Raw genomic sequence first — 17579 nt, forward strand, 5'->3', positions numbered from 1 at the left:
AAGAATAATAATTATGCCAGCGCATATTCAAAACTTAGCACAAGACATACAATTATTTGAATACAACACCACCGACCATAGCTTAATTAAACTGTTGGTAGAACTAACCTGCCCCCTTTTCTATTTCGACATGACGAGCATTCAATTTTGTATTGTGAGCTTCTACCCCGACTTTATTAATTACTGAACTTGATGTTGTGACGCAGACCATTGTCGGGAATCTGATTGTCATATCACATCAGCAAGCTCGTTGACATTGCACATCTGTGCCAACTTTTGATGATGAATACAATACACAAATTAAGGAAAAGCGCGCAGTTATAGTTGAATATGGAGATTTTTATTTAAATTTCACAATCAAATATAAAATAATTTTTTGTTAAAAAACATTTGGTGCAAAAATATTAATAAAGTTGCACCTCGTTCTAATTTCAACTAAATATGAATATAATGTTTCCATCAAAAACTTGTATTTGTTTAAAATAATTTAATTTAATTAAAACTCAAATGAAAATCAAAACACAAAATTCAATCATTTTTTTGCTTGAATCATCTAGCCCCCAACAATCATTTTTTTGCACAGACACATTCCAGGTAGCAGCCAATAAAAGCATTATTTCATTAAACAGATACGTCTGCGCGAGCGTCCCAACGCCTTTTAGGCGTCCCTATAGGACCAATGAAAATAAATCGGGGTGGAGCATCATTTAATTTCTATAACAACATGCAATTCAGATTCACAGTATGAACTTAACGGCGTTAAAGTAAACTCATAAAGGTACAAAAAGTTCAAATGGCAGGACCATATTTATCTCCTTTACCTGGTGATTTACTCACGGAATATATGTTTGGTAGAAGACGACAGAGACGAAATCGCACTACGTTCAGTCCGCAACAATTACAAGAACTTGAAGCTCTTTTCCAGAAAACACATTATCCTGATGTTTTCCTTAGGGAGGAAGTGGCGCTGAGAATCAGTTTGTCGGAAGCACGAGTACAGGTTAGTTTTTTTTCACAACAATTGATCTCTCAATAAAACTTAAAAATTGTGGTTTCTGGATATCAATATTTTGTAAATTTATGAGAAAATATTAGATTCTATACTATAATACTTTTCCTTTTGCGAAATAATCGCATGCAAGTGTTTCCTAAGAATGCATGCAATTTTGGTTCAATTAAATGACATTGAGACGTTCCGCTTAAACAAAAGACCTCCAGTTTTTTTGCTTCTTTATTGAACTGGTAAATTAATCAATCGTTGAAATGAACGGTTATAATGTTAATACAATTATTGTTTTTATAGTGTTCTTATGAATAATTTATTGTTACAACTTACATACCTAACAATCGAAGTACGGTTGTTTGAGTAAGCGCGTTTTAATTTTGACCTTATTAGACATATAAGTATTAAATTGAATAATTTATGCAGGGTAGTCCATGAGCTTATTTGATATTTTTTCAAAAACTACAAGTTTTGGGGGTTTAAAATTTTGAGAATTAAAATAAGTGGATAACTTGAATAGGGTAATAATATGAACATTTTTGCGACATAAGCCAACTTGCTTATAAGTGGAACACTCAATTTCATTTTTTGTTGCTACACCCAAATTTAAGATCATTCTGTGTATAAACCAAATTTTATTATTTCATAGACAAATTGTATTATGATTTTTGTAAAAAAAATTGCACAATAATAAAAATGAGTGTAATATAAAATGTGAGTAATATAAGTAAATTGTGGTCTTTTTAAACCAGCCTTTTTAATTGGAAAATCATAATATACTGGGTAACAATGATTTATTAGCATTTAATTTTCGGCTGCGACCAAACCAGAAACATTTTTATTTTTGCAAATTTTTCAGCATGCTTTGGAAAAATGCTTTATAAAATTACAAAAAAATTTAATTTTACGGGGTTTTATGATAAAAAATACAGGATGTTTCATTTGAAATAAAAAAATAATTTTACTTTATTTATAACAAATACAAATATTAATTCAGTTACCACCAATTTTTTTAATCATATTTATATTTACTTATAGAATTGAAATCTTTAGAACTTGCTAATTTTGACTTTTGTAATCGCACTAGGACTAGATTCCAAAATACTAACTTTTGATGTATGTGCATATCTCCTTACTCCTGAATTTAGATCTTCTATAAAAGTGTAGCACGTCAAGTTTATGAGTTTTTAACGTTGGAAAATTATTGCAAAATTGGGTTTTATCACTCTACTGAAAGTACAGACCACTGTATACGTAAGTTTGTTGAGTGTTATGTCACAAAAAAAATCATAATTTTATGAATAAATTGACGATAAAAACTAGAAATTTTTTTATATTCACTTAAATTAAATAGGCAATAAAAAAGTTAAGCAACAAATCCAAAACTGAATTTATCCAATGAACAACAATGACAATCTAGTTGATTGATTAATTACACAATGTAACAAAAATTTACAAAGTTCAGAGTTCAACTTCTTTTTTCCTGTTTTACCTATTCTGGTGTAGAAGATAATATTTATATAAAAGAGCTTTGTTATAATTTGAATCATACTGTATTGTCAAATTATGATTTATTTTAAAGAAAATAGAAAATAAAATAGAAATAAACTCAATTTCTTAAAAACTGGAGGATTTTTCTAAATTTTCGCCGATGTGTAGAAGAAGTGTTGCGCCGTTAGATTCCATACCTAGGTCTCCCATCATGTTGATGTCCCATTTGCTGGATGCACCTATAGAAGCTTGTTGCTATCCGTAAAACATATTGTTTTAATTATCAGTCTTAATAACACAAAAAAAGCTGCCAAAAATGATAAAAACAACAAATTTTGCATACATTTTCTTAAATATTTTTTCCAAAATTGATAGTTTTGATGAATGAACTCTTAAAACATGTTTAAACTAATGTATTTAATCGGAAAATAAGTTCAAATAAAGAGGAACAAATTTTTGTTGCACTGTGTTATTTTTTGGAATTGAATTCCATTTCAATTCTATTTTCTAAACCACCAGCGTGACGTATTATTCAGCGATGTCATAGACTACACACAGGAAAAATGTAAAAACATGTGTGTTTTACTTTTCAAGATATGATGTCAAAATTAAACTCGTGTAATATAAAATGACTTTTAAATTAATAACTATTACATCTCTTAATAATAACAGCAAATTAAACACAATAATAGTACATATAACCAAAATCAATCAAGATTATTTTTTGATAAACCCCACTTTATCCCGCCATAACTTAAATTATAATGCTATCTTAAGTACTTTGTTTTTTTCTAAGGTATGGTTTCAAAACAGAAGAGCAAAATGGAGAAAACAAGCTCGTTTGCAATTATTGCAAGATGCTTGGAGAATGAGATGTCTAGGTATAACACCTTCACCTCTAATATTGCCAGGTAAAATGGTCAATTAAAATAACGAACAAACCATTATTTTAATGTTTTTAAACAAGGTCGACCAAATGCTCCACCTTTGCCCAGCGACTCTGCACTCCAAGAAAAATTACAAGAAACATATCCTATTATAACACCCGCTCTTCATCCTCCGTGTCCATGTTCTCCTGAAACAGCAAGTACAAGTCCTACAAGTCTTCGAAGTTCGAATAGTCCAGGGCCTCTTTCTCCAGGTGGTCCAGATGATCTTTCAATGTGTAAAAATTCTCGTATAGAACAGTCAGATAGTGGTCAACTTCTAAATACTAATTAAGTAGTTTTTTTGTTATTTATAGGGTTGTACAACTGTGGTAGTCAACAATAAGAAAGAAAATGTAACCAGTTTTATGTTGTAGAGTCCTACGTTACTTATTATGTGCGAATCAGTTTTGTCTACTTATTGTTATAAAAACAATGTAAAGAATCTAATTATGATTAAAAGGTTTAGAAAAGAAAGGCCCAAAGCTGCGTGTCTACTTTATTCTTAAAACAAGAAAATGTATCTAATTTTAGCAATTTTCCCAATTAATCAAACGAGTAGGTAGATATATCACGAATAATTGATGCGATCGATGTTGAATTCTGCTTCAAGTTTTACCTCAAAATGCTGGTTGCTTCCAGAATTTGTCACACTAAAATGGTGCTGTTCGTTTCATATATCAAATGTGTTTTTTCAGAAGCAACAAAATGGAGAAGTCTCCCTAAAATTGGTAAATACAAACTTGCAACAGTTATTTAAAACTACACATCTTATCTCTAGATGTTTTCTGGTTGTTAGAAAAAATCTTCGTTGACTTCGCTTTTAGGACTTTTATAAAGAAAATTAATTTTTTTGTACTCATTTTCAACACAATTCTTTTTTCAATACAAATTTCCTACATTGTTAAGAGTGATGACAAGCGAACTCTTCTATCCAATTATGCACCCACGATGGGCATAACTTTTTTCGTAACTCATAAAGGAAAAAACCTTCACGGTAACATTATAATTCTTTCAGATGCTTTTTGAATTGTGGACCACAATTATTTACGAAAAACAATTTAAACGTTTTGATAAAAAACTACAAGAGCTGGTGTGGCCTTTTAAGCAAGTGGATCGACAACTTGTTCTTCGAGAATTAAAACCAGTATTTGTTTTCACAGCTGTGGTTTTAACACAATATTTCTTTTCAGTATTATTTGTATCACCACTGTTTCAATACGAAGAAGAGATTTTTTTAATAAACAAGCTTTTCCAAGGATATTGTGAGATCTTGGGAAAAGTTACAACTTTTGTTTTTTGGACTGCAGTACCTATTTTTGCCACGGCCGCAGTGACAAACATTGGAATTCTTTATTATGCTATTGTCAGCTTAAAAGTTCAACTGTTTGTTCTTAACAGACATATCTGTGAACTTACTAATTTCCATCAGTCCGAAGATTATCAAAATTCTATTTTTAAAAAACTTCAGTTTGTAATCCAACGTCACGTTAGTTTAATGGAGTAAGTACAAGTTGCAATGTTGGTTTTGAAATTCTGTTTCAGCTTTCTCAGAGAACTTATCAAAACATTTATAATCATAATTCGTATTAACATATTTATTTTCTTTATTCTTAATATTTGTATGATATTTTTTCTAATTAACGTGAGTTTTTTTTACACAAATTGAAACGATTAACTTTGTACTCCATTTTAGATGTTTACGGAAAATCACTGGCAAACCAATTTACGTTCATTCCACGTGACTTTAACTTGTTTCATGACCACAATTTTATTGGTATCTATTTTGCAGCTGATCCCTGACATGGTAATTCACTAGTAAAAGCAGTCATGGTATTAAAAGAAAATTTTAGACAAGTCAGATTTTTGATACCACCATCGGATTACCATGGTACAATTGGAATCTGAAGAACCAAAAAATGTTACTCTTCTTCAGAATGCACGCTATTAAACCGATTTGTATGACTGTTCCATATTTTGGAGTTTTGAGTTATCCAGGTTTTCTTAAGGTAAATATGAGATAAATCAGTGAAAATTTTTATTACAAAAATTTTAGTTTTGTCATAGTATTTATTCAACTTCAACAGTATTGTATAGTTTAAGGGAATAAATATTGCAAGATTATTTATAAATTATCGGTATTTCTTGTTGTTAGAATGGGGACTTTGAATTAGAACGACTGTTGGTTCAATCCTGACTTTTTTTCATAAAAAATTGTACTCCGAATGATTAATATAGTTAATATAATATAGGTCTCTTATTTACGAACTTGAGTTTGCAAAACGAGCGAGTTTGCGAGTGAATGGAGTAAATCAACCGAATGAATAGGGTCATGCAAATGTAACACAATGTTTTATCTGCAACTACAAAAAAAGTAGACACAAATCTTGGATCGAACTGACCATGTAATGAATTTGCTGAGTACAAAAAAAATGCACTTATTGGATTTTGGCCAACAATTAATCTGTTTAATGCGATTAAACACTTTTTTCTATATTTTCAACACTAAATTTGATGGCTAATATGAAATTAATGGAAGCGAATTTAGGACAATCAAATTTGAAATTAATTAAAATCTAAAAAATTAATAGATAATATAAAAGCGATTTTAGGGGTGGCCAAGTGTTGCTGGACCTTGTATATTGATAAGACAAATATAAGTATTTGTAACACAGATTAAATTGTTTTTATACTCACTTGAAATTGTTATCAACAAACACATTTCGCCTGTCGACTCCTAGGATGCAGCGTTTATTGTTTGTCTTTTTGGGTGCTATTCTAAGTTTAGCATCCTGTGATTCTATTACAGATGAAAATCACTCAGTGTAAGTGACTATATTTACTTTTACTGTCAATCTAACATTAAAACTTCTTTAACAAATTGCTTTAAGATGGAAATGGAAATGTGACAACTCGAAGGAAACTTGTACACGCGTTTCTAGCGAATCTGTTGAAGCAGATGATACTTTATACCCCTCTGTAGAAATCTGTAGACTGGTGTGTGGCAAATATGGGGCGTTATGGCCACAACCCACTGTTACTACAGAATTAAGTGAGATCCTGTTTGATTTTTCCATAAGGTATAGAATGATTTTTTTTGCAACCAATTTTCATTACAAACTGTTTTAGTTCTCTTGTCTTCGACATCCAATCAGATGTGGATGAAATCAAAACATTCCTCCAAGATATTGCTGACATATTTAAAAACTCCATTTCTTATGAAGGAGCACCAGACTGTCTAAACTCAGAAAATACAGTCACTGTTTCCCTCAGCTGTGTTTCAGATGATACAACATTGAACTGGGACACTGATGAAAGTTACAACTTAGAAATTACGACAGAAGAGACAAAAAACTCGGTTAAAATTACTGCTGAAACAGTTTTTGGAGTGAGACACGGTTTGGAAACATTATCTCAGTTGATTGATAACGATGGAAGCTGCCATATGATTGTTGACAACGCTAAATTAAGTGATGCTCCTGTATATCCACATAGAGGTTTGCTTCTTGACACTGGTAGAAATTTCCATTCGATTTCTACAATTAAAAAGAACATTGATGCTATGAGTTATTCTAAGCTCAACGTTCTTCACTGGCACGCGACAGATTCCCAGAGTTTCCCTTTAGAACTCCCTTCTCTTCCAAATATGACCAAGTAAATTCGTTGTTTATGTTGACAAAAAAAATAAAGATATTTCAGGTTTGGGGCGTATTCGGATGAGAAAATCTACTCGTCTGAACAGATTGTGGAGTTAGTAGCATACGCGAAATTACGAGGAGTTAGAATTATTATTGAAATTGATGCTCCTTCACATGCTGGGAATGGTTGGCAATGGGGTCCAGACGCTGGTCTTGGCAACCTCGCTGTTTGTATTGAAAAGCAACCATGGAGGTCTAATTGCATTGAACCACCTTGTGGTCAACTGAATCCTGTCAATTCTCTACTTTACACAGTTTTGAGAGATTTGTACAGTGACATTATGAACTTTTTACCAGAAGGGGAAGTTTTCCACATGGGCGGTGATGAAGTCTTCATTGCTTGTTGGAATTCAACTCCTGAGATCATTACGGCTTTGGGGAATAGTCCTAGAAACGAAGAGACATTTCTAGATCTGTGGGCGGATTATCAAGACCACGCTCGAGCGGTTTTTGATTCTGTAGTAGGTAATAACAACACCCCCATTATTTTATGGACTAGTAGTCTAACGGGTTCCAAAATTATCGAAAAATATCTTTCTAAAGAAAGGTAAGTTACGATGACTGCAATGCCTCTGGTAAACCGTTTTTTTAGATACGTAATCCAAACATGGGTTCCGGCAAAGGATACATTACCTACCGACTTACTGAAGCTAGGGTACCAAATAATAGTCTCAACGAAAGATGCGTGGTACTTAGACCACGGCTTTTGGGGAACAACTGCGTACCACGACTGGAAAGTTGTTTACAACAATATCATTCCGACAGATACAAAAGTTCTAGGAGGAGAAGTAAAATATTCAGTATTCTGTACTAGCGTATTAAAAACAAAAATTTAAGGTGTGCATGTGGGGTGAATACGTTGACGGTATTTCTGTGGAGTCAAGAGTTTGGCCCAGAGCTGCAGCAGCAGCGGAACGACTCTGGTCAAATCCTAAAACTTCTGCCACTGAAGTTGGACCAAGATTTTACCGACACAGAGAACGACTGGTGTCCAGAGGTATCGCTGCTGAAGCTGTGCTTCCAGGGTGGTGTTATCAAAATGAGGGTGAATGTTTGTGATCAAGCTGTATTACCTAGACGGGAAGTGATTTTCCTTGTAGAAATAATAAATTTCCAGTTTGTTCCCTTGAAGATCCGGTCACCATTTTTGTCTCTGAATAAATACATTTATAATAAATGGAAACAAATTGATATTTAAATCAAAGATAATGTTATCTGAATACTAATGACTGCAATTAATTGCTACTTGCCTTCCGTTAGCTATAAAACTGCGCGCGCAAAGAGCTATCACAAATGTTTGATTATATTCCTCGCTGTTCCTCATAATCAGCGTTGTTAATGTCAGACAACGTTGACCATTTAGTTGCCCGTTTTTAGGCAAACAACACGCTCAGAGATATTTTCAATTAAAGAAGATTTGTCATGGCAGGTAAGTTTTTTAAAAAACAAAATGTTATTTTTTAATAAAAGTAGTGCATAAAGGGGGTACTGCTATTGATTTTATAACTTATTAGAAGCTTATCTATTAAATCATCCAAACACATAAAAAATAATCAAAATGTTAACGTTAATACAAATTAAGTTAATTGTACCTACTTCCGGCGACCAAACGCAATTAATTTTTCTTTTAAAAATAACTTGAATGTTTTGATAAATGCTTCATTAAATTTGATTAGATTAAACACAAAAATAATTGATTACTGGTGTTGGTAAAAGCAATTTTTATGATTTTGTTAAGTGCCTTCAAATATTATTTTAAAATTGTATTTCAGTTTTAGCTACAAGAAATGGAATAATCTTTCTCGGAGCAATTATGTGTTTAATATCTTGTAGTTCTACAAAACGTGACAATTATTCCACGTAAGTAATGCAAGTTGAAGTTTGAATTATCGCAGTGTTTTGGTAGAATTAAAATTTCAAATTTATTGACCCAAATTTTCTATCGCGAAGACGAACATCTGTAATTTAAACAAGTTTTTTTTGCGTTCATTAAAAAATAATCAACCTAAAACAAAAAGTAATTTGACCTTATGCTTTCTTTCTCCTTTTGGCTATTGGATTTTAAAGCTTGCGTTTAAAAAAAATGTTTTATACGTAAAATGCATTATAGGGATTTCGACTTATCCTTTTTATACTTATTTTTAAGTAATAAATAATTATTTTTATGCCTTGTAGATGGAAGTGGAAATGTAATGCTGCAAAAGAAGCTTGTACTCGAGTTTCCGCCGAAGGTTTAGCACCAGATGAAAAAATGTATGATTCGTTAGAAATCTGTAGGCTAGTGTGTGGTCAATATGGAGCGTTATGGCCACGACCAACGGTTAGTACTGAAATAAGTGAGACACTGTTTCAGTTTTCTCTGAGGTACTTTCATATCTTACAATTAAATTTTTTATACAAATGATCTGAAAAATTACTTATTTACTTAACTAACTTAATCGCATTTGATCTAATCAGTCTGTTTCCTAATTTTTAGTTCTCTTAAGTTTTACATTCCATCCGATTCAACACAAAATTTTCTCCAAAACGCGGTCGACATATTTACAAACTCAATTTCCGGCGGAAGTTTAAACTGCTCCAACTCTCAAAATACAGTCAGTGTTTCTTTCGCCATTTTGTCAACTGATGCAGTACTAAACTGGGACACAGATGAACGTTACAACTTAGAAATTGTGACTAATGGGAATGAAAATACCGTCAAAATTTCAGCCGGAACGATCTTCGGAGCTAGACACGCTCTAGAAACTTTGTCTCAATTGATTGAAAATGATGGAAAATGCTACGTTATTTTAGACCAAGTAAGAATAAGAGATGGTCCTGTGTTTCGCCACAGAGGTTTATTGATCGACACCGCAAGAAATTTCCAAACAATTGATACTATAAAAAGACACATTGATGGAATGAGTTATTCTAAACTTAACATTCTTCACTGGCATGTCACCGATTCTCAGAGTTTTCCTTTAGAGCTTCCAACTCGTCCAAATATGACTAAGTAATACCTTTAGTTGCGTTAACACTGAAGTAACAAGATATTTTAGGTTTGGAGCCTACTCGGATGATAAAATTTACCATCCTGAACATGTCGCGGAGATAATATCTTATGCTAAACAGAGAGGAATTAGAGTGTTGATAGAATTAGACGCTCCTTCGCATTCTGGAAATGGTTGGCAATGGGGCCCTGAGGCTGGCCTTGGTAACCTCTCTGTTTGTATTAATCAAGAGCCGTGGAGGTCTTATTGTATTCAACCTCCATGCGGTCAACTAAACCCCATCAATCCTGCTCTATACACAGTATTGAAAGATTTGTACACTGACATCATGAGAATGCTACCTGAAGGTGAAGTTTTTCATATGGGTGGTGATGAAGTCTTCATTCCTTGTTGGAACTCAACACCAGAGATAATAAGAGCTTTGGGAAAAAAAACAAGAACTACTGAAACATTCTTGGATTTGTGGGCAGAGTATCAAGATCGAGCTCGATCTGTTTTTGATACTGTAGTAGGCAACAGTAACACACCAATTATACTTTGGACGAGTCACCTCACAGACGCTGATGTTATTCAAAAATATCTTTCTAAAGACAGGTGAAGTGCAAAACTACTGTAACGCTTGTAAACGAACTGTTTTAGATATGTTATCCAAACTTGGGTTCCTGCATTCGACTCTCTACCTCGAGACTTATTAAATTTAGGGTACCAAATAATTGTATCGACTAAAGATGCGTGGTACTTGGACCATGGATTCTGGTCAACTACAGTTTATCATAACTGGAGGGTTGTTTACAACAATCAGTTGCCTTTACATGATAAAACTCTAGGAGGAGAGGTAAACTGGAGATGTAGGTAGTTTTCAGTTAACAGTGCGAATTTTAGGTGTGCATGTGGGGTGAATACGTTGACGACAGTTCCGTGCAGTCAAGAGTTTGGCCTAGAGCAGCAGCAGCAGCTGAAAGACTGTGGTCTAATCCAAGAATGTACGCTAGCCAAGTTGAACGAAGGTTTTATAGACATCGTGAACGTTTGATTTCGAGAGGGATTCACGCTGAGGCTGTCATTCCTAGGTGGTGTTATCAAAATGAAGGTGAATGTTAAAGCAAAAAAAGTTAAACCAGAGCTGTAAACATATTTCTTTTGCTGAAACTGGTTTTTTAAACATTCACAATGTTACGTAACGAAAACAGTTCCAGTTTATACATGACAAGTTTATTTTCATACAAAGAGAGACTCATTATTATCATGTCTATTAATAGATTCATTAATTAATCATTACCAAATGTTTACTCATAAAAGAACTTTACCTTATTTCATGCGTTAAAATATCTTCGCCATGTTTGATCAATTTATTTCTCCAAACACTGTGTCTAACACTTGAACAGTAAAATCTGCGTCTTCCTTTGTAATACACATCGGTGGTTTTATTCTCAATACCTTCAATAATCATCCATTTATTCATATCCACGTTAAAAACAAGTACTTACATTTCCAGAAACTCCTCCTCTTCCTACAATTAAACCCAAATCTCTAGAACGGTCCCAAAGTTTTAAAAACGTATCAGCTTTCAATGGTGACGTACTTTCATCGTTCACTAATTCCACGCCGATTAGCAAACCCTTTCCGCGTACATCTCCTATGATAGAATGTTTCTTTTTTAATTTCTCCAACTCTTTCATTAAATAAGTTCCAGTTTGTACACAATTCTCTTGCAATTTCTCCTCCTCAATAATCTACAACGCTAAATCTAACTTTTCCTCTTAAAGAGTTACCATACGTCTAAGACAGCAATTCCAGCAGTACACGCCAAAGGATTTCCTCCATAAGTGTTAAAATGAGCTGATTTCGTTAAAGCTTGTGCTATTTCCGGACGCGTTACAACTGCAGCTAATGGAAAACCGTTTCCTATTCCTTTAGCCATTGTTACGATATCAGGCTGGAAATCATGCATTTCGAAGCCCCAGAAATGCTCTCCGGTACGACCGAATCCAGTTTGAACCTTAAAGAAGTAATAAGAAGAAAATAAGAAAATGTGGAAGTACCTCATCAGAGACGAAAACTCCTCCATTTTGTTTAACAATTTCATAAGCTTCCTTAATGTAGCCTTTTGGAAACTGCACTGTACCACCAACGCCTTGGATGGACTCAGCAAAAAAGGCAGCTAGTTTTCCAGGCCTTAAACTGTACTTAAAAATTTCCTGCAATTGCGTGAGGTAGTGATTTTTTGCGTCGCAGTTATTTGGTAAACAAGAACAATTTCTAGATGTCTGCACGGGACTGTCGCGGCACTGTTTGCCTCCCCAGTGCCCTTTATAAACATCTGGATTCATTATCTGGAAGTTTAACAAATGTAAGGATTCTGCATCATTGTACAGAATTTACATGGTGGACGCCAGGTGCTTGAGGAACTCCATATTTGTAAGAAACGTTGGAAGTTAGAGCCATCGTTTGGTACGTCATTCCATGGTAAGAATTCTTTAGTGTTATTATATCAAAATTTTGAGTGTATGCTCTAGCCATAAGCACCGCTAAATCGTTTGCTTCGGATCCACTATTTACAAAGTAAACCACCTAGAACAAGGAATCGTAATTTCGATTACTATAAATATAAATATTGTAAGGACCTTCAAGTCACCGGGGAATTTTTCTGTTAAACGGAGTGCGTATTCATGAATCTTTGGATGAAAGAACACGTTGGACACGTGCCCTAATTTTTTTATTTGTTGACTAATAGCTTCGGTAATTTTTCTAAAATAAATTTCAGTTTCTTTTACAATTTTTTTGTTAGAAAAATACTAACGGGTGACTATGTCCAACGGAAACTGTACAAATCCCTCCAAACATATCAAGATATCTTCTTCCGTTTAAATCGAACAACCATTGCTTATAGCCTTGGTTAAATGCAAGTGGAGATCCATAATAAGTAGTTAGAGCGGGATTTAACCTTGCCTTTCTAATTTTGGACATTTTTTCTAATGATATACCCTAAAAAATAAGAATTATTGATCGTTAGGTACTTTTTTTTACATAAACTTACTGAATATTTTTCTGCAACAAAACTACATGGGGGTAACTGCGGAGCCTTGGAAGTATACCCTCTATTTACTTTGTTTAGCAATTTGATTAGATTTTTTTGTGATATTTGAAACATTTTTATAAAAATTAATTCACCGTGCGAGTACAAAACAGAATGATGAAGGTGTATGTTAACTACGCTAGTTTAAATTCTTTATTACCATACAACTCCGTATTATCATATGCATGTGGAACTATTCAAAGAAAATGTAAATTGACTGACAAACAATTTAAATAAAACGAAGTAAATCACGTTATTAATAAAAAATTAATAATTTTTTAACCCGTTTAGAGGAAGTAGGTGCTTTAGAATATGCAAAAATGGTGGATGCGCTTATTTTGACAATTTTAAAGCTAATACAATTTTTTATAAAATGTTTGCAATAATGTAATAACCAATCATTTTCAAATACACAGAATTCTCAGATTTGATTTTAAAAACTCTGAAAATTCGGAAATAGATATTTGAATTTTAGTGTTTTACTGGTTGCATAACTATTCTTAGTAAAATTGCGATTTTTCGGCTTGTCATTTTGACAGCTGACACTTGACAGTTGTGAATGTGCTTGAAGAGGAAACGGAACTACATTTGAACTAGATTCAATGTGGTTTTGTACATTAGAGTGTTTTCTACTGAATAATTAAATTAATCAATTTTTCGACCAAACTCCTGTGTTATTTGTGTGTGACAATGGCTGGAAAAATAATTAGCATCTACGATCCACCGTCATCGGCGAGTTCTGAGAGGTAAGTTAAGACATCAAGAGGTGCTAATTAATTTAATGTTTGTCAATAATATTTGTTTAAAAAATTAAACCAGACACACATCTCTCATATTTCCTTTTAGTGTAAAAATCCCAATACATTGTATTAGGTTGTTCACGTGGCGGAATAACCTCTCCATCAAACATGAAATAGCATTTTTGCACAATAAACAGATTTAATACATTAATAAATGTATTTTTTTGATAAAAAGCGATGTCGCTGAAACCCAAGGAGACTTTTCTGAAGTCTTCCCAGAAGGTGAAGGTGATGAAGAAAGAAGTGGAGACTTTTACAACACTCCTGCTTCTCCAATCACTGTACCTTACTGCCCAAGACCACCTTCAACTGGTAAGAAGTCTTTTACAATAAAAATTTCGGCTAAGTTTTGCTCTCCAGGCTCGCAGAAATCCCCGAGATCTCGACGCCAAAGAACAACTTCTCTGAATCAGTCGTCAAAGAAATCAGCCGCTGAGTCTATGATTCGGACTCAACATCGCACTATTTATACAGCCGGACGTCCACCGTGGTATAATAGTGAAGGGCAGAAAGTCGAGCCCTTAGTTATAGGTATAGCTATGGAGTTCAAAGTATTCAAAGCAAAGTTAAACTGTTTTGTTAGGAATCTGCGGTGGTAGCGCTTCAGGGAAGACAACAGTCGCAGAGAAAATCATTGAATCTCTGGGTGTCCCATGGGTGACTCTCCTTAGTATGGACTCTTTCTATAAGGTTTTGAATGAGAAACAGAAACAGATAGCTAATAAAAATGAATACAATTTTGACCATCCTGACGCTTTTGATTTTGAACTTCTTAAAACAACTCTACAGAGACTTAAGGAAGGGAGAAAAGTTGAAGTTCCAATCTACAATTTTGTAACACATGCCAGAGAAAGCAGAACTGTAAGTTTCACTTGTAATTTAAATTCGCAACAACTGTAGATTTTTAGAAAACCATGTATGGAGCCAATGTTATAATATTTGAAGGAATCTTTGCCTTTTATGATCCCACTGTTCTTGACATGCTTGATATGAAGTTATTCGTGGACACCGACGCAGATGTGCGCCTTGTGCGCAGATTGAGAAGAGATATCAGTCAAAGAGGTCGGGAGTTAGATGGTGTCTTGAAACAATACTGTGGGATGGTCCAACCTTCATTCAACCACTACATTGCACCTCTGAAAGTACATGCAGATATTATAGTCCCCAGAGGAGGAGAAAATGAAGTTGCCATTCAACTAATTGTCCAACATGTTCACACTCAATTACTACTGCGGGGATTTAAACTAAGAGAAGAGCTAGCGCAACAACACGCTCATTCTGGTCAACCTAGGCCAGATACTGTGAAGCTCCTTCCTACAACTCCACAAATCAGAGGACTTCATACTTTCATTAGAAATAAAGATACTCCTAGAGATGAATTCATCTTCTACAGTAAACGCCTCATTCGGCTTGTTATTGAATATACATTGTCGCTTATGAGATTCAACGAAAAAAATGTGGAGACACCTCAGGGAGTTCAGTACAAAGGTATGTGTCCAAATATAAATACTTTGTCTGTATGAGTTCTTTGAATTCATGAGAAAATCTGTTTATATATAGAGTTGGCAACCATGGTTTTGTGAGAATTTACGCTTCTCATAAAGTTTAAAATAGATTTCCTGGAAGTGGTAAAATTTTACAATGAATTGTAGAAGGAATTGTTTAGTGTTCAAACCATTAATCATGCTGTAATGAGTTTGGAATTTTTCCGTTCATAAAAGTGATTTCATAGTAACAAATGAACAATACTCGTAAATTTTTAATTTTGCTTTTTGATTTGGACGACAATTTTGTTTACGAAAATATTTTAACATTGCCACAAGTAGTTCTTTTAAACTATGATTTTTCCCATATAATTAAATAATTATTTTGGGTGGAGAATAACAATTTAACGATAAAGTATTTAATTTTATTTGACTTTTCCTATAACTAGGTCAAATTGTTATTCAGATCATAAAAACGGAAAATTCGCTAAGTCTTTAATTGCTATTTATTTTGAATGGGCACAAGTCGTAATTCAACAAAATTTTGGGACTTTGCGACAAATTTGAAAGAATTTATCTATTGAATTGTACGACAAAAGGGGCTTTGTATGTTAAAATACCTTTGCCTATACAATCCAATCCATCAATCTTCTTAAATTTGTTCTAAAGTCCCGGTTCAAAGTAAATACTGGAATTGAAATTTCTTATAAATGACGCGTGATTTTTTCTACGACTATAAAAAGACAAAGAAAAAATATTGTTTCTATAATCTTATTCTTATCTTGATGGTTTGTGTGTGCGTAATATTTGCAATAATTAAAATGATAATGAAACCATGTTGAAGGTTGCAATAAATTTAAATACAATTTTCGACATCGACAAGGAAAACTAGTAACAGTACAATACTATTTTTTTTGCGACCCGAGTCTAAGTTTTCAGCAAGCAAGCAAGTTTTACAATATATTTCGTAATATGCCTATTAAATCAAATTTTTGTACAAAATTCTCCGACGTTGCTTTGGTAACAAAGCTATTAACGCATCCGATGAGGAAACAGTCTGTTAACGCATTCAAAACGACGAAAAATAGTTTGAAGAAGTTTGTTTTGCACTGTAACTGTTTTACTGATGATTCTTGGATCTAGGAAACGTACTTTTTTAATTTTCTAAAATTAATGAAACGTTAGTTCCTACAAATTCATGTGACCACAAATTGTAGCAATATTAATAAAATTGCTCTTTACGTTCATTTTGATTACAGGAAAGCGAATGGCAACCGACAAAATCTGCGGCGTGTCGATACTCCGAGCTGGTGAGACCATGGAGCAAGCAGTCTGTGACGTCTGCAAAGATATTCGCATCGGCAAAATCTTAATCCAAACTAATCTGCAAACAGGAGAACCTGAGGTAAATCTCCTAAGCAATCACGCGCCACTTATCATTTAATTTCAGCTCTATTATCTAAGGCTGCCAAAAGACATAAAAGACTACAAAGTCATTTTAATGGACGCTACTGTGGCCACAGGAGCGGCTGCAATGATGGCAATTCGAGTACTCTTAGATCATGATGTACCCGAGAGTAACATACTTATTGTGTCGTTGCTAATGGCGGAATCTGGAGTCCATTCAATAGCATACGCTTTCCCGAAAGTTCAGATAGTTACAACTGCCATTGATCCTGAAATAAACGACAAGTTTTATGTCTTACCAGGCATGGGAAACTTTGGCGATCGCTATTTTGGCACGGAGCCATCAGAAGAGTTATAATAGAAAAAGCGTCTCGAATATGTCCATTCTTCTTTAATTCTTAATATTGTTATGAGTCAGGTACATGATGTTATGTACCTTGTACCTTAATTGCTGTTGTAAGTAGCATTAAAATATGTGGTTCTATTTATTCTTTTGTGTGGACAATGAGTTCCTTGAAATAAAAAAAACAAACCAATACGTTGTTCACTTCATTTGTTATAACAAAACAAAACCTTTCATTACAATATTGACTTGTAAAGAACCACGTATTTCTCTGCTACTTACACGTTTCAGTATTGATTGCCATTCAAAGTACTTAATGCTTACAAGGCTGTGTTAAAATAATTGTACAAGACGATTTTTT

General features: G+C 33.7%; 5 protein-coding genes across 5 annotated transcripts; 4 read left to right on the forward strand and 1 right to left on the reverse strand.

The window, feature by feature from the left end:
* Window positions 1–741: 741 nt before the first annotated feature.
* Window positions 742–3888, forward strand: LOC148178385 (dorsal root ganglia homeobox protein). The gene is made up of 3 exons (XM_088030275.1): window positions 742–1000; window positions 3291–3405; window positions 3462–3888. The coding sequence occupies exons 1-3, from the start codon at window positions 794–796 to the stop codon at window positions 3713–3715; spliced, it is 576 nt and encodes a 191-aa protein (XP_087886401.1). The 5' UTR covers window positions 742–793; the 3' UTR covers window positions 3716–3888.
* A 2245-nt stretch (window positions 3889–6133) lies between these two features.
* LOC148178386 (chitooligosaccharidolytic beta-N-acetylglucosaminidase-like) lies at window positions 6134–8249 on the forward strand. Its single transcript, XM_088030003.1, has 6 exons — window positions 6134–6245; window positions 6312–6500; window positions 6550–7074; window positions 7120–7665; window positions 7711–7906; window positions 7956–8249. Exons 1-6 carry the CDS (start codon window positions 6163–6165, stop codon window positions 8175–8177), a joined length of 1761 nt encoding a protein of 586 aa, XP_087886129.1. The 5' UTR covers window positions 6134–6162; the 3' UTR covers window positions 8178–8249.
* A 163-nt stretch (window positions 8250–8412) lies between these two features.
* On the forward strand, window positions 8413–11521 carry LOC148178387 (chitooligosaccharidolytic beta-N-acetylglucosaminidase-like). Its single transcript, XM_088030739.1, has 7 exons — window positions 8413–8547; window positions 8891–8978; window positions 9294–9482; window positions 9595–10110; window positions 10157–10702; window positions 10748–10943; window positions 10991–11521. The coding sequence occupies exons 1-7, from the start codon at window positions 8541–8543 to the stop codon at window positions 11207–11209; spliced, it is 1761 nt and encodes a 586-aa protein (XP_087886865.1). The 5' UTR covers window positions 8413–8540; the 3' UTR covers window positions 11210–11521.
* Window positions 11453–13259, reverse strand: LOC148178388 (alanine--glyoxylate aminotransferase 2, mitochondrial). Its single transcript, XM_088029417.1, has 8 exons — window positions 13146–13259; window positions 12909–13093; window positions 12733–12856; window positions 12491–12679; window positions 12151–12441; window positions 11886–12107; window positions 11596–11841; window positions 11453–11545 (listed from the first exon to the last, which is right to left on the reverse strand). Exons 1-8 carry the CDS (start codon window positions 13257–13259, stop codon window positions 11453–11455), a joined length of 1464 nt encoding a protein of 487 aa, XP_087885543.1.
* A 434-nt stretch (window positions 13260–13693) lies between these two features.
* Window positions 13694–17411, forward strand: l(2)k01209 (uridine-cytidine kinase-like lethal (2) k01209). The gene is made up of 7 exons (XM_088029746.1): window positions 13694–13930; window positions 14160–14296; window positions 14345–14515; window positions 14568–14845; window positions 14893–15472; window positions 16728–16873; window positions 16919–17411. Exons 1-7 carry the CDS (start codon window positions 13875–13877, stop codon window positions 17231–17233), a joined length of 1683 nt encoding a protein of 560 aa, XP_087885872.1. The 5' UTR covers window positions 13694–13874; the 3' UTR covers window positions 17234–17411.
* The last annotated feature ends 168 nt before the right edge of the window (window positions 17412–17579 follow it).

Source organism: Gnatocerus cornutus, chromosome 2 (genome assembly GCF_029298725.1).
Source record: "Gnatocerus cornutus isolate USDA-ARS CGAHR chromosome 2, icGnaCorn1.1, whole genome shotgun sequence".
Lineage (NCBI taxonomy): Eukaryota > Metazoa > Arthropoda > Insecta > Coleoptera > Tenebrionidae > Gnatocerus > Gnatocerus cornutus.

What these genes read in the sequence shown, in the direction of transcription:
- LOC148178387 (XM_088030739.1), top strand. An exon ending in AAACGTGACAATTATTCCAC is followed by an intron (nt 8,979 to 9,293) that starts GTAAGTAATGCA and finishes TATGCCTTGTAG; the next exon opens with ATGGAAGTGGAAATGTAATG. An exon ending in CTGTTTCAGTTTTCTCTGAG is followed by an intron (nt 9,483 to 9,594) that starts GTACTTTCATAT and finishes CCTAATTTTTAG; the next exon opens with TTCTCTTAAGTTTTACATTC.
- LOC148178388 (XM_088029417.1), bottom strand. Translation starts at nt 13,259, where the DNA reads ATGTTTCAAATATCACAAAAAAATCTAATCAAATTGCTAAACAAAGTA. An exon ending in AATTCCCCGGTGACTTGAAG is followed by an intron (nt 12,680 to 12,732) that starts GTCCTTACAATA and finishes TCCTTGTTCTAG; the next exon opens with GTGGTTTACTTTGTAAATAG. An exon ending in AAGCACCTGGCGTCCACCAT is followed by an intron (nt 12,442 to 12,490) that starts GTAAATTCTGTA and finishes TTAAACTTCCAG; the next exon opens with ATAATGAATCCAGATGTTTA.
- LOC148178386 (XM_088030003.1), top strand. Translation starts at nt 6,163, where the DNA reads ATGCAGCGTTTATTGTTTGTCTTTTTGGGTGCTATTCTAAGTTTAGCA. An exon ending in TCTCTTCCAAATATGACCAA is followed by an intron (nt 7,075 to 7,119) that starts GTAAATTCGTTG and finishes AAGATATTTCAG; the next exon opens with GTTTGGGGCGTATTCGGATG. An exon ending in AAATATCTTTCTAAAGAAAG is followed by an intron (nt 7,666 to 7,710) that starts GTAAGTTACGAT and finishes CCGTTTTTTTAG; the next exon opens with ATACGTAATCCAAACATGGG.
- LOC148178385 (XM_088030275.1), top strand. Translation starts at nt 794, where the DNA reads ATGGCAGGACCATATTTATCTCCTTTACCTGGTGATTTACTCACGGAA. An exon ending in TGTCGGAAGCACGAGTACAG is followed by an intron (nt 1,001 to 3,290) that starts GTTAGTTTTTTT and finishes TTTTTTTCTAAG; the next exon opens with GTATGGTTTCAAAACAGAAG. An exon ending in TTCACCTCTAATATTGCCAG is followed by an intron (nt 3,406 to 3,461) that starts GTAAAATGGTCA and finishes TTTTTAAACAAG; the next exon opens with GTCGACCAAATGCTCCACCT.